At 49.4% G+C, this 15440-nt stretch overlaps 1 protein-coding gene across 2 annotated transcripts in view; it reads right to left on the bottom strand.

Moving 5' to 3' along the window:
* Nucleotides 1–15440, bottom strand: part of LOC105452337 (MICAL-like protein 1) — a 61194-nt gene that overhangs the window by 1980 nt on the left and 43774 nt on the right. For both annotated transcript variants that reach the window (XM_011693344.1, XM_011693343.1), the window contains exons 3-6: nt 11944–12122; nt 8326–8414; nt 1454–1765; nt 22–1370 (exon numbers count right to left, since the gene is read on the bottom strand). In XM_011693344.1, the coding sequence (XP_011691646.1) occupies nt 22–1370; nt 1454–1765; nt 8326–8414; nt 11944–12122 (1929 nt within the window). The remainder of the gene's footprint in view (nt 1–21; nt 1371–1453; nt 1766–8325; nt 8415–11943; nt 12123–15440) is intronic.

Here is a 15440-nt window from a genome sequence, read left to right as displayed (position 1 = left end):
TGAGTAAAGTGCAAAACATACTTGATAGTACGCGGTTTTGGTACGGGCGCACTTTCAGGCGACGTTCTGTCCTCGTCGCTGCCGTGCTCCTCGTCCTCGTCGCTCCAGAATGGATTAAGATTGATTTGCGGCGCGGCCAGGACCCGCTTCGTCACCGACGCTCCCCCGTTCTCCGGTTTACTTCTCGCCGCCGGTCTCGGCGGTTCCGGCTGCTCCTCGACGTCCTCGTCCTCGCTGTCGAATGGATTAGTCGACGCTTTGTTGTTTCTAGAGTTGTTTATCACAGTCCGCGGTCTACCCTCCACGGCGTTATCCTCCTCGTCGCTCTTGAAGGGATTCAGGTCTTCCGGATAATCCCCGTTGTCACTTAAATTGATGCCTTTCGCGGTCAGCACGCTGCTTCCCATCATGGCACTATCGTAATGCTTGCCATCAATCTCACTGCCTTCGATCCGTTCGTTCTTCGCGATCTTCGCGAAGCTCTCCTTTCGCCTTTCAATACTTCTGACTTTCGAGCTGTTCTCGAGCTGCTTATCCTTATCGAGGCGCCCTTCGTTACTCGCCCCTACAAGATTCTTCGAGTGGTTCTCCTCGTTATTTGTAACCTTCGAGTCTTCATCCTGCTGTTCGCCGATATTCTCGAAGCTGTCTTTACGTTTATCAGTATTTTTAATTATCGAGTCTTCCTCGAGCCTCTTTTCCGGACGTTCTTCCTCGTCGCTCGCCGGAAGAACGTCCGGTGACAGGTGCCAGGAGTCGCCCTGAACCATCGTGACATCATGAGCCACGGGATTTTTCTTCTTACTCTGATCCGTCCTGTCGACGTGATCCGTTTTATCGCGACCCTCAAACATTTGGAGCCTCTTCTGCACCAACGACTGTCTCGTCTCGGCTCGTTCACCGGCGCGTCCTGGCGACTCTTTGGTATCCTCCTCCTCTCTTCTCCTCTTACCTATGTCATGGAATGAAATGGCAGTCGATCGCTGATCCTTGTCGCTCCTAATGTCTAAGCTATTTAACGCGCTATGTACATCGTATCGCTCAACGTTGGACTCCTCCACATCCGGGGAATCCATCATGGAGCCGCGGAATTCCTCTTCCTCCTCCTCCTCCTCCTCCTCTTCATCATCATCATCATCATCATCATAATCATTCTCCTCTTCCTCCTCGTTCTCGTCGTCGTCTGGGAATGCCGAGCCGACCCTGCTTTTTATTTCCTCACGATGACCCGAGTCGTCTCTCGTGCTCGCGAACGCATCCTTCGCGGTAGACTCGTGCTTCTCGGAAAGAAGGTGGCTGGTCATGAAATTCTTGCGCATCTGCGACGTATGGGAGATCAAATCGGGTACAGCAGCGTTCTCCAATACACCCTGCGCATAACGAAACTCGCGTCGAAACGATTTCTGCCTTTAGCGCGAACGCTTATACGAATATTTAAAGCTCGAAAACTGACCTTCATCTCCGTCTTCTCCTCGTCGCTGAGCGGCCTCGGCTCACTCGTCTCCCTTTCCGCGCCGGACATGGCCGGCTCGGCGTAATTGTGACGCACGCTGTCGATCTCCTCCTCGTCCGGACACGTCTCGCAGCAGTACTGGCCCTCCTCGGTCTCGTAATAATTGCCCGGCGTCAGCTGGTTGCTGCAGCGGGCGCACCGGAAGCAGGTACGGTGATAAGGAACGCGCGCTATCAGCAGCTTCTCCGCCAGGAAGACCGGCAGCCCGCATGCGGCGCACGGATCCCTCCGCATCCCCAGACGCGACCCCACCTGCATTATCAGGATACACCGGAGGCTGCTGTCATTATTCTTTTATCTACATTTCTAATTTCTAGCATATTCATAGTGGCATAGTGCGCGCTATATGTTTTACTCTAGCAAACGCGCCTACCCATCACCGCTATCGCTACCATCACCGGTTTAATCGGCGCGAGAGAGACACACGAACGAGTCATTTCTCTAAATTAGTTTATCGCGCGTGTATAACGCTCAACACTCCGTGCGATCAAAGTAGCGATTCTCGTATAAATCATTAAAAAAGGCATGCATTTTTATATGGCGCGAAATTTTTACGACATTATCACGCCATTCGGCGGAAATCGGTTTTCCCCTCTCGCTGGTCGGAAAAGCGTACGACTGGGGGAGATAAATATTGGCAAATTGTAGGTCGCGCATTTGTAACGAGCCATTGGATATCGGAGCCACTACGTGTGTCGGTCTTTTACACAGCTAGCGAATTTCCACAATAGCACGGCCGGCCATACATCTCTCGTATTATCGCGGTATGCATCTAGTGTCCGGTGAATCCAATAATGCATCGGATCGGCGTGACTTCTATACAGAACGTGCCACGGGTGTTACGTTGTAGTGTATATCGCCCGGCTCTGTAATAATGAGAACGTTTGCTTCGCGCGCGGCGCGGGAGGGTTTAAGGAAAGAATGGAGCTGCGTCACACACAAGTTAAATCCTGCGTCGTGGAAAAATGAAATGCGCATCACATTCGTATACATATGGGACTTGAAAGAGACGGCGACTGCCGTCGAATATTCTCTTTCTAGAATTTTTCCTTTTGAACTTTCCAAGTATTGACGTAAAGGACGTTAGAAAAGAGGGAGGATTTCGCGAGATTCTTTGTACGCTCGCGGTCTCGAAACATTCGGCGGTACATTGAAAAATTTTGTACGATATTTCAATATTACGGACGTTTTATTGAGCATTATTCTGACATTAGCTGACAGGAAAATTTATTCAGGGTATAACGTAAAAGAGATCTAAAGAAATTTCTCTCTCTCTCTCTCTCCCTCTCTTCCCCTTCCCTCTTTGTAGACACGTAGAAATTATGGAAAATTCATTATCGATTATTTATTATGTAAATGAGTACCGTATGTAAATGCGGCTTGTGGAAAACTGATTTAATTAAAAAGCGATGAATAATAATCAGGCTGCGGTATATCTCCGTCGCATCTTTCATCGCGTCATTCGTATACGCGAGGACTTGAAGTCCCCGTACGCTAATTCTTCTCGGTTGAAAAATTGCACGAATGATAGGTTGCTAACCGCAAGATCGATCCCCCATTAAACTTTCATCGACGCCACGTGCATGAGTTTTCCATAGGCGGTTAAATAAAGCGGCGATCGATCGCGGGTTAGTGTAACAAAAACAAAAAAAAAAGATTCGCTTCGCGATTTCCATCGCGATCCGTCGCGTGTTAAATAAACATTGCGTTTATTTCGCCAGATACATCGATTATCGTTAAAACGCATATTATTAAGCGCGGCGTTATCGCGAGCGTGTGGAGAATTAATAAATGTACGAGTGCGTTCGCGCGATTAATCGTGATTAATTAAACGAATCTGGCGGATCTGCGTCGAAAAAAGCCGGCGTTTCTCGCCGAAACAGCTGTCGTCGCGGCGACGCGTCTCGGCAGCGACGATTTCGCGGGAGCGCAAAAAACGGTCGCGTCCGAACGATTCGAGCGGCATTTAAGCGCGCGGTTAATTAATTTGATTGGCGATAAACGCGACGTTATTACGCGTAACCGGCTTTGCTCGTCACGCCGTTGCGATACCGTCGACGACGTGGCTCCGCTGAAAATCCAGACACTTTGTTATTCCTCGTCATACTTCTCTCTCTCTTCCTCCCTCTCTCTCTTTCTATAGAGAGCCTTTTATCGCGCACCGTACACGCCATATAGAATCACTGACGTGCATGAGAATTAATCTCGTTAATTAAAGCCTTTGTCCCGGCAGAAAGAAATCGAGAGCGAAATTTTCGACGTTCTCTTACCCGTTCCTCCGCGTAGTTCCTCGCGCGACGGTAAACGGCACGCATGTGACTGCATGATTCGACTGCGTAGAACTCGCGGGGTCTACAGAGGCTGCTGACCGCGCGTCCGATTTCTATTGCGTGAGTGAGTGAGTAAGTGAGCGAGCGAGCGAGCGAATGCGTGCGTGCGTGCGTGTGCATACATCCCGAGTATACACGCAACGGAGTGGCAATGACATATAAATAGAACGTCGCGCTCCGGCGAGTTGCCGCTCGTGATTAATTACCTTCCTCGGCTTTGTAACGTATTATAGACTTTGTAAATGAAGCGAATTGCAATTGAGACGAGATGGCCGAGCTTTCGGCTTACAATTAGACGCGCGCGCGTGCGAGAGAGAGAGAGAGAGAGAGAGAGAGGATCACGGGACGCGCGAGGTTCCTCATTCTCGTCCCGAAATATCGCGGGACGATGGACTTTCCCGGACGCGGCGGCGCTTCCGGGACGTCGGAATTCATCGGTCGAGGCGATCGCGATCGCGCTCAGGCATGGCACTGCGGCGAGACCGACGGGCGACGACGAGTCGTTTGAAATAGACCGCGAGGCGTCGCGTCGCCGACGGGTGGATTGACGGTGATCGATCGTTTTTTCCGGATCGATTGCTCCGGACGGTAGCACGGGCGGCGACGTCGTAAGAATGCAACGCGCCGGGTACACAATCGTACGGGTCGTTTATTCTGAGACAGTGAGCGACGGTAGTCTCCGGTCGCGGGGAACGTGACGAGACTTCTTCCGCGACGACGACGACGACGACAACGACGATTCGTATCTGCGATACTCGTTGAAATTCGCGATGCTTACACGCGTCCCCGTGACTCCCTCGGAAAACGCAGTCCCCGCGCGGCACGAATTTGTTCTCCGACGGGGAGGGAAGCGCAAAACAGATCTCCCGACGACTGGGCGAGACGACGACGACGACGACGACGACGACGACGACAACTCGCGTCTCTCTCCGCGCATTTATTGTAAAATAAAAAGGAAAAACGCAAAACGTACGGTGAATAACGCTCGTCTGTGTCGTTAGCTAGCATGACACGAGGAAACGTAACAATTTTCTACGAGCAGTAATAAGACATTCCGGCTGTCCCGTGTATAGAACCGAGTCAAGCAGAGCCTGCGTGAGCCATCGCGAACTTACTTCTTTTTCTTCCGCCTTCCTTTTGGAATCCGGCTTGACCGCGCTACTTCTACGTTTTCTTCTCCGTTATTAATGCAAAAAAAAATCTAGCGGGTGTAAATCTCCCGTCTCTTTCGAATCACACCGTGTGTTATCAAACGATTGCGCTGTGTTTCTGTGTGTGTGCGTGTATGTCAGAGCATGCCAGCATGCAGTTACCCAACAACGATCAACCATAGGCAAGCAAAACAATAACGACAAAGCGAAATTACCTTCTAGCAGAATATTTCAGGTTTATATTGCCCCATTAAGTCCAAGCTTTCCTCCTGGAGAACAAAAATAAACGATGAGAGATGAGGGATTGACACTGCTGCACACGTTTCAAGTTGCGACGACGAGCGACAAGTTTTGCCGGGGAACTTTGACTTAAGTAACCGCGCGCGGGGATCGTTCAGTCAGACGTAATACTTATAACGGCTGCACTTCGCTTCGGTTAATTTCATTAATTTCTATTTCGTTTTCTCGCCTGGGATAATTTTCGCCGAGCGGCTTTTAGAGAGAGCCAGATCTTTTTTTTTTTGTTTTTCTTCCTCGCTCCATGCCAATCAGACGAACAGTCCGCGGCCGTTCTTGCATAAGCCTAACAGTCCGTGGGTTCAGCCGCGTGACTCACGCGTGTCAGCTTTAACTATGGCGGGCGGTTATGCGAACCGTAATGAACGAAACTCGACCCACGCGAGAACGGACACTCGACGTCGTACACATGTACGTGTACTCGTTCCTTTCTTCGTTCCTTTTCGACGGACCGGGAATTACGACTCGTTTAGAAACTACTCTCCCTCGCTTCGATCTTTCGACAACTTTGCGGATCAGCCGCGTGGCGTGAAGCAGACTGACAGTCGACTCGAATCCTCGTAACGAGGAAATTGCGGCGCGCGCGCGTTGTGTGTATGTGTCGAGCTTCGAAGCGAGCGAAGTCCGCGATAGGAGATAATTGATGCGAACTTGACTACGCGCGGGCGATATATCTCAGACACAACCGGAGTGTATTTCGTAATGCGCGTCGCGCACGGACGCGTCTATGCTTTTAGAGCCCGACCTGTTCGCGAACTTTGCCTAACGGCACCCTTTCCCCCCCCCCTCTCTCCCGGTCTTGTTCCACCGTCTTGTCATCGGAATTGTCACAACTTCGTAACAGAATCTGACCTACGTTTCGCGCGTGACTTCCACTTCGAGCGAGTCGAGCTCAACATTTCCAGAGTCCTACAGGCTCTTCCATGCTCGGACGCGCGCGCGGAGTTCCGCAGAGTTCGCGCGGCTGCTCGGAAATAACCGTCGGGAATACCGCCGTCGGGGACGGTCGACGAGACCTTGAAGAAATTCGCGAGCAAACTGCTGCGCCTCTCGTTCCGGAGCAACGGTAACTTCTTGCTCACGATCACGTCTCGGGCCAAACCGACGTTCGCTTTGCGTGTCAGTTCGCGAGGCGCAAGGGTTCCCCCGGGAGGAGGGAAGAGGAGAAGCGAGTGAATAATAACTGTCGGTGTTATTGGAGCTGCGATGCAAAAAATCTCGGACATTTTCTCGCGCGGTCCCGTTTTCCCGCAATTCGCTCGACCGAAATCCTTCGCCGCCACGCCGCGATACTCCTCTCTCTCTTTCTCTCTCTCTCTCTCTCGTGTACTCGCCGCCAGCGAATGCAAATGTTCTCCCCGACCGCTTATTAAGGTCTCGGGTCGTCCGTATCGGTCTAGGTAGCAATAGCGAAAAGTACGGCCGGTATAAGTACGAGGAAGAGTCCGGGAATCGGGATCACGAAGACGGCCGGCATGACTGACAGAAGCGGTCATTGTTGCAGGCCACGAAATCACCGGCTAAATGGATCCTCCGGGACCGATATACCGCGCACGCCAACCGTACCGTTTCTTCGCTCCGTGACCTTCGGCGTGTCTCTCGGAGTCATTTTCTACGCGGAAGAGTTTCGCGAACTCGAAGTTGCCATATCGACGGTCCGAGATCGTCGTTGCCTTTACCTTCGTCGCACGAGAGCCGGGAGAAAAAAAAGGCTTCCCCGCGCAAAAGTTTCGTTTCGCAAAAGCGACAGATGACAAATGAAATAGACATCGCAAACTTTCATGGAGGACAAGTCTCGCACATATAAGACTGACACATTTTGAAACATCGACGAGCGGCCGCAATCAATCATTCGCAGAAGGCGCAAGCCATCGAAAGTGCAAGGTATTTCAAACGTAAGGCAAACAGCACGTATACCAGCTCCGTATTGCATAACACTATAAACGTGCATAACTATTGTTATCGATTTTCTCGGACACATAAAATTGACGGTTCCTGAAATGTCGTCGACACAAAGATTACAATCGATCGTTCGTGCGCGTGTATCACTACCGTGTGTGCAATCGTGTGGACGGTCAGGATCTATCTCCTCCCGCCTACGCTCTCATCTTCGACTGGCCATCAAGCGAGATAATGGAAAAAGGGCGAATATATAATGTATATATGTATATAAGGAAAAAGGGGAACACGCGCGCGCGCGCGCGCACGCCGATAATTATGCGCGCGTGATTACGCAAACGCAACGGCGATGGCATTTGTTGTTGGCTGTTGTTGCAACGCGCGACGATCAAGCCGCGTCGGTGTCAAGGTAAACCGCGCATGAACAGGCGATACATCGCACTCGGGGACTTTCCTCGAGATTTCTCAGGCAGCGATCTATATAAGCACGGGGAAAATCCGGATTCGATTCCTTCGGCGCCGCTATTAAAATCGCGCGTCTGAAAATGCGTTGGTGGCGAGGTGGGTCGACTGGTCTCGCGATGAATACGCGATATGCGATGGTTAGAGAGAGACAGAAAGAGAGGAGAGGAAGATGTGAGAAAATGATGGATTAACACGTTGAGCGGTGGTCGAAGTCACGGTAAACACGGTGTGACTCACATGGTGAAGTCCGTCCGATCGTCTTGCTAATTCACGATCTCGCATTCGTTTGTGCAGGATAAAATGCGCGAGACAGGATAAAGCGATTACAACAAGAATAGCTCGCGTGGTCTCGCATGGCGTATATACGCTTTCGCGCGTAAAGGTGACTCGCGCGATTGCGTAAGCTGAAACGGATCGAGGAGGTGTATAATGTCACTCAACGTGTTACGACGGTTCTCCGCTCTGGAAAAGCTTGAGGGGAGCTTCCAAACCCGCGAGAGACTTATGAAACTACTATACGTGTAAATAAATTACGTAATCGACATTCATTGAAGGAGGGGAACCGGGCGAAAGAAAGTTACGAGAAGCGTATGTGTGTTTCTGCCTCGATCGATCGAACGAATGAACGACTGATTGATCGTGTTGTAATCATAAATTGAATCGTGTGTACCTTTTGTTTAGGAGATTCTGGAACGGGGGCGATCCTCTCGTCGGCGGTCTCGGTCGTTCTGTTCGTCGCCAGACGGCTCGGTGAAGATCCTGCGACAAAAACGTAAAAAGAAAAATACACTCTCTTTCAATCCCCTGTAATGAACCATTGTTTCGTGTCGTTATTAAAATAATAACTTCTACTAGGAGAAGAAAAATGGATAAAATTACGAAACGGCATTATAAAGAATAAAAAGCTGACTTTTTTTTTTAACGAGAAATTTAATGCGGAGGTGGTTGTTTCGTTTGAATTGTTCCCGATGAAAAGCCGTGGTTTATGGAACGTCCCGCGCAAGTTTCCTTCGTCGGGTGAATATTTATGCACGGGGAGCTGAAAGTACCGCTATTGTGGCCGGCGAGTGGTAGCGGAAATACGCTTCTGTTTGAACGACAATATTGACTTTTTCCTTTTTTTGCAAGGCGGTACGAAGAAAAGTTATCCAACTCGGCGCGCTTGTGTATATATAAAAAAAAAATCGCTTATTTACGGTGCCGATCAACCTCGTGTGAGATCCAAAGTGTAAAATTCACGTGACACAATTGACACATTTTTTTTCCTGCTGCTGCTACTCGTGTCAGCGACGCGGGGGGAACGCGAAATGCGGCTTGTAATAACCTGCAGAGATTTCGCGCGCGTACTCGAGGAAGCATTTATCTCGGTTTCCATTCTTTCGGTTTTTATTACAGCGCGGTCGATATACCGCCGCTGCGACGAGCGGCTCTGTGTGGTAAGTACGAGAGTATAGTCGAGAGTATCTCTGTATAGTAGCGAGATTCGATAAGTGTATATTCCTCAACCTTCCGCTTCTACTTCGCCGCGCGCTAACGTAAGACAAACGTCCGACGCTCCATCGTCCCGCCCGGCGCGCGGCGAGTCTAATCCCGTAGCGCCGCCGTCGTCGCCGTCGCCGTCGCCGCTGCCGCTGAGAACGCGCGGCCTAATGTAGCTATAAAGCGGACAGGACGTCGACTACCGAGCAATGCGGCAATTTCCTCGTTGTAGGTAGTGATTTCAGGAAACGGTACTGGTCCTCACGATCGCGTTAATTCGCGACCGGACCGGGCATTTACTCGGTGCAACCGAGGAAAAGGATCGTCTTCCTCCTATACCTTATACCTACCGATCGGAATTAACCGTCGTTCAAAGGTTAACGGTACGGTTAATCTGCGGGAGGCTGGAATTCTCCATGAGATTAGAAGCGGAGGAAGAGGGGAAGGGGAAGGAGGGGGGCGGCGGAAGAGCGGAGAGAGGAAGGACGGCCTTTTTAATAGATTGCGGCATCACGCCGACGGATATCTCGTCTCTAGCGACGCGTAGAGAGCGTCAATATATAAGCTCGAATGATATCCCCAGCGAAAATATCGCGCGCTTCCCCCTATAGTCTCGCGTGTGCAATTGCAGTGGAGAACGGAGGGACCAGAGGGAGAAAAGATTAGAGATCGCGACGCGAGAGGCACGGTATAACATCGACACTTTGCGTAACGAAACGCCGCCGGGTTTCAAAGCGAGCGCGAAGCCGGGAGCTGGAAATCAAATAATTCACGCCAATCTTCTCGATGCAGGCCGGCAAGGTAAAAGGATTGCGATATATATGTATGAAATATCCTTCCAATTTACCGTTAAAGCTTAGCTTTGAGAAGTTTCTGCCGTTTTTGTATGTATATATAGACGTCGACGAGCGGCGCTTTGATTTTATTAATAAATGACGCGAGAGAATCGCTAATTCGCTCTGAGAAATTTGAGCATCGCGTTCTTCGTATTTTGGGGCAGGACAAATTCGATTCTACCAATAATTACGGCATAAATTAATCACGGCGTTTAGATACGCGTTGAAAAAAAAAATTAAATATCCCGCCTAACAGGCGTATCTGCCGCGTGTAATTCGCGAGGCGAACTTGACTTGTTTCGCGCTAGTCCCGCCGCAAAGGAGGACGAAAATTTCGTAACAATGGCGAGGACGACGTAATAACGTTCGTTCAACAAGTGGTTGTAAACGACAACGTAAAGGGGTCGATGCCGCTGGCGCGGCAGCTATTTTCCGATCGGGAATGGGGAAACGACGAAAAAGCCGCGGAAAAAGGAATGCAAATCTTGCGGAGGCTCAACAAGTGGCTACTCAAATTTTCAAAGCTATGCAGCCTCGCAATCGGACAGCCGGCTAATTGCGCTCCTGATAATCAGAGTCCCGGCGGGACCGATAAAAACGGCGAATTAAACATCGACGCAGGAGAGTTTCCTGCCGCTTTTTCGCGAGACGGCCGCGTCGCGCTGCGTCGCGTTGTCGATCACGAGAAACGCGAAGAGATTCAGAATCTGCATGATATTCGTGTTCCCGGAGCTTTAAACGGGACGGGAAAAAAATTTCATCGATACATTTATACGTTCACATCGCGCGAGACGTTGATCGAGAAGAAAGAGTCAGCTTTCGGAATTTCGAAACGATCTGTATATACTCCGCGGCCCCGAGATTCGCGCCGTCACGTCGAAGCGCAGATATTACCGACCTCGGCCTGTATATCGCCGACTTCCGCGACAGGCGTCACGCGCGTGATATTAATCGAAGGGACAATTGCGAGAGAGATACGCCGGTCCGCGAAGAGGAGAAAGCTAGGAACCAATCGCTGACACGAGCCCGATCGGCGGTGGCGGCGGCCTATATTTGGCCTATTTAGTAACGGGCTGCGCGATCGTGTCGAGCGTACGAGATATTAATGCGTTGCGACGTCTCGAACGTCACCGCCTGTCGATCGGACTCGCCTGATTTCAGCCTGAAAACGAACGTGATGTGTGTGCCGATAAAAACACGCTCTCTTTTTTTTCGCGCGCGCGCGATTCTCGAAGAATCGGAGTCGCGGTGTCGTAGTATTAGGGACACGAATCGCGAGGTCTCTCGTCGTTTGCCCGTGGAAATTTTTAATGCGTGTAAAGTACAATCGAATTTACTCGCGCTTTATCATCGTTTCGATAAAAATCGTATAAAGATCGATCTTTCACAACGAAGGAAAAGTGAATTACGCAAACTAAGTTTGCATAAAAATTTTCTTTCCGCAAAAAAATTCACGTTGAAATGATAAAAGAGACACTGCGCGATGATCGACTACGAGAGTTGTAGGAAACGTTGCTTCGAGGAAAAACAATCTCCGGCTGTATTTTCCGAATCGGAATTGTTAGAGCCGTTTAAGGGAAGAGCGGTCGATATATATAGCCAGATTGGAAATGAAAACTGGCATTAGAATATGTATTCCTCAGACTATTCGCGACGTGCTTATTTGGGTCAGATCCAAATATCTCCCGAAAAAACAATACGAGCTGAGGAAATATGCCAAATGCAGCCGCCGACTTTAGGGGGTGTTCGGATTATTTCAGTTTCGGGGATTTAATACTGTAACGGGGGCGAGCGGCGAGCTTGTCGGAATCGAGGAATTTAATTAAATCTTTCAACGCATTCCGAGAGCCGGAGAATGTTTACAGTTCGCGAAATAAGACGATTGCAAACGTTTATGTTCTTTAATAAAGCCGATTCGCTTTTTCGACGAAGAAATCTATATCGCGCGCGCGCGCGCGCGCGCAGGGACTCACCTCCGAAAGTTTGGTAGAATTGCGAGAGGTAGGTGAGGATGGACAATCGATCGGGCACCGTGCAGGACGCCATGTCCTCGGCGTCCAGGAGCGCGGGGATCCCGAGATGCTGCTCGGCCGTTCGGAACGCCAGCTCGTTGTTCCTGTACACATCGTCCTTGTTCAGGCTGTTGAAGTCGCTGTGAACAAGAAAAGAAAAGAACGGATCTGAGTTTTTATATCCTTTCGCTGTAAGCATCAGTATTAATCTTCCGCTATCGGTTACTTCGCGAGATCCTCCCCCGGCCGCATTTATTCGCCACCGAAGGCCGCTCGATAAAACGGCGTTCGAAACGTTGTAAAAAGGATTCCCTGAATAAATCAGACCGCTGATTACCCGTGGGCGTGTGTACGCGGTGAGAATCGCTTTTTTCATTAGAGCAAGTATAAATAACCGCCGCCGCGCGGTTGAATATGCGAACTCGTGAGCGACGCGATTAAGTGCGCCCGTCTTTATTAAAGAAAGGACGGGTCGCACGCGAAATCCGTCCGCAATTATATCCCTCTTAATAAAACGAAAATGAGCAACGGATGTGACGCGGAATGCCGAAGAGCCGCCGGTGAGACGCAACTTCGAAACAAAATGAAAACTTCATAATTTTTGCAAGGCCCCTCTGACGCGTTTATGATTTTTTTTTTTTTAACTTATCGCGACGCTGTCGATATACGTATATGCACGTATATCGAGATACGTGTACAACGGAAATACATTCGGAAACACGTAGGCGAACTCTCCGCGAGCGGATTGCATCGGGGAGATACGTAACGCAGTTAAATTTTCGCATGGCTGGAAAAGGTGCCGCGAATGTGTAATTCATCTCGTACACGTGGGCCACGGATCTGCCTCCGTGGGCCGCCTCCGGTGACGGAGTTATCCATTGAGACATACATTATTTATGAAGAAATGAAAACATAATGAAATTTTGATTAAACGGAAATAATCCGAATTAAGAAGAGCTCGACTCGTATTCGCACAGTATATTCCACCGTCTCGCCGGCTGTCTCCGAGAGAGACAAATGACCGATTGATATTGTACCACTTATACCAAGCTATAACGCTGTAACGTAATTGCAAATGAGCATCGAACTTCGTCGCAATATAGTCGCGATATTGCCGACAAAATTTTCCCCGACATCCCGGGAGTTCTATTCAAGGGAGTTGAAAGGGATGACCCAGGATCAAAAGTGTCCTGAAAAGGGAGCTTAAGTGCCCTCGGAAAAATCGCAACTAGAAAGCGACTCGGGCTCCGAAAGTACGATATTGTGCTCTCATCTCGGCGGACATTTTTCTTCTTGTAATTTACACAGCCGATTACTGTACGTAAAATTACAATCTACTCTTTTATGGCGCATTGATGCCTATTTTTTTTTTCGCGACTGTCTATACGTACGGGCTACCGAGTGCTCCACTTTTAGGTAAATCGATATGCACAGGCCGCATATTGCTCGGCGGTTGAAGTAATACTTGAAATTCTAGGTCGAAAGATGAGCACCTGTTCGATGCTCGAGTTCGGTTGCTCGATTGATAGCGGACGATAGCGAGCCCGACGGCGCGCGATGTTAAACTTTTGTCGCGATTTATGTAGAGCGTGAAATCGGCGCGTCGCTCATTCCTCGCGGGCGCGCATTGTGCATATACGTCAGAGATTCCAGTATTGCGAAATTGCGTTCTGCGCGCCGATTATCGCGGATCGAAGTGGCGTGAAATTCTAAAGGAGGGAATATATATCCGAGAGCGTATCACTTCTCTCGGTTGTATTCTGACCGGGAGAGAGAGAGAGAGAGAGTGTTTAGTGTGTGTGTGTGCGCTTGTCGATTATATACAATGGAATATCCTAGTTTTCCTCTCCGCCGCCGCCGATGTGCTTCCTCCTCTAATAATTTCCTGCGGTAAAACTCCCCCGTCTCGTCGCGACTCCTCGCGATAAATTCGGGATCTGATGGACGACGGGCGGTCGTCTGGGACGAGGTCACGATGAGTCAGAGTTCCACCAGACCGGTGCCACACCCACCCCTTTTATTCTCGTCCTCCCGTCCTCATCTCCTCCTCCTATCACAGCCGCAAAAAAAGAAGAAACCCACGCGAGTGAACTCGCCTTTCGGCTTATTGGTGATATTTCATCCGCGCGCGCGTTCACACGGCGCTAATCGCCGTATATATTTCTCTCTCTCTCTCTCTCTCTCTCTCTCGCGAGACCTCTTTCGTGAAATTACGACGGGAAGGAACGAGATCCGCGCTCTTGAGGAACGCGCGATGACGTTACACATCGGATGAGAAATCGCTAACAAATGATATCCAACGTGGTTCGAGATAGCGTGGAGTAGCGTATCTCGCAGCCGGCATCAACTTACGTCCCGCTTTGAACTCAATGCGCTGCGAGCGAGCGAGCGAAAGTTCAAATCGCGGCTGCAGCGTCGCGCGTTATGCCCGTATACTCTCGCGTCTATCCTCCGCTTCGCGCGAATCTATAGAATTAGTATAACCCCATCATGAATTTCACCAAAGGCGCAAAGGTCTCTCCTCTCATTGCAGCCACGTTGATTCCCCCGCGATCGGTTAGGCACACCTGTCTGTCTGTGTTTCACTTTCACTCGCGCCTCCTCGCCGGAGATCGCCAGGAGATATTCTCACGTGACGCTCTTCCGGGTTATTCTACCCCGCGGGTATCGTCGATTCTGCGGTGCTGCTCGACAATAAAGGTCGACCCGGTGTCGCGATCTCCTTAATTTTCAATCGCTTCGTACGCAGACGCTCGAGACAATGACTATAGACAATGACTATCAAGGAGCATTATGCGCATCGCGACACGGAGATCTCTTTGTCCTTTGTCGGAAGTTAAAATAACTCGCGAAGTTCCGAAGTTTGTGCTTTGAGAGCGAGAAGAAGCCGAGAGAGAGAGAGAGAGAGAGAGAGAGAGAGGGAGGAAGGAAGCGAGGAGAGGAGAAAATTTCGTTTCTCAGCCGCGGGAACGGAAGGTAATAAAAGAAAACTTCTCGCCGTTTTATTGCCCCCGCCGTTACGTCCGAGTAGATTTTGCCGGACTGACCGAGACAATAAGAGGAGGAGAAATGAAGAATAGCTTCGCAACGATCCTTCCGTCCGCGATAAAAAGCGAATTCCCTTCGTCGTGAGACCTTGACTATTCGAGCGAAGTTCTGAGAGGAATTCTCTCATACGAACAAACATCTTTCTCTCTGTAAAAAGGGACGTCGTTTTTCTTAAGGACACAATTTTTTAAAAAACGTAGATTTATATATATATATATATATATATATATATATATATCTTCACATCAAACGGAAATCATATAGGGTTCTAAAAAAATCTGAAATAAGTTTGTCAAATTTGTTATTATAAATTTTAATTAAAAAGAAGAGTTCATATAATAATAAGATTGCAATAAGATTGCTTTAATGTTGACAAAAACATTTTTAATTAATTACAGAGTGATATTAAT

This window comes from Wasmannia auropunctata, unplaced genomic scaffold, assembly GCF_000956235.1.
Source record: "Wasmannia auropunctata unplaced genomic scaffold, wasmannia.A_1.0 LD336033.1, whole genome shotgun sequence".
In the NCBI taxonomy this organism is placed as follows: Eukaryota; Metazoa; Arthropoda; class Insecta; order Hymenoptera; family Formicidae; genus Wasmannia; species Wasmannia auropunctata.
This window is presented reverse-complemented; position numbering and strand designations above follow the sequence as displayed.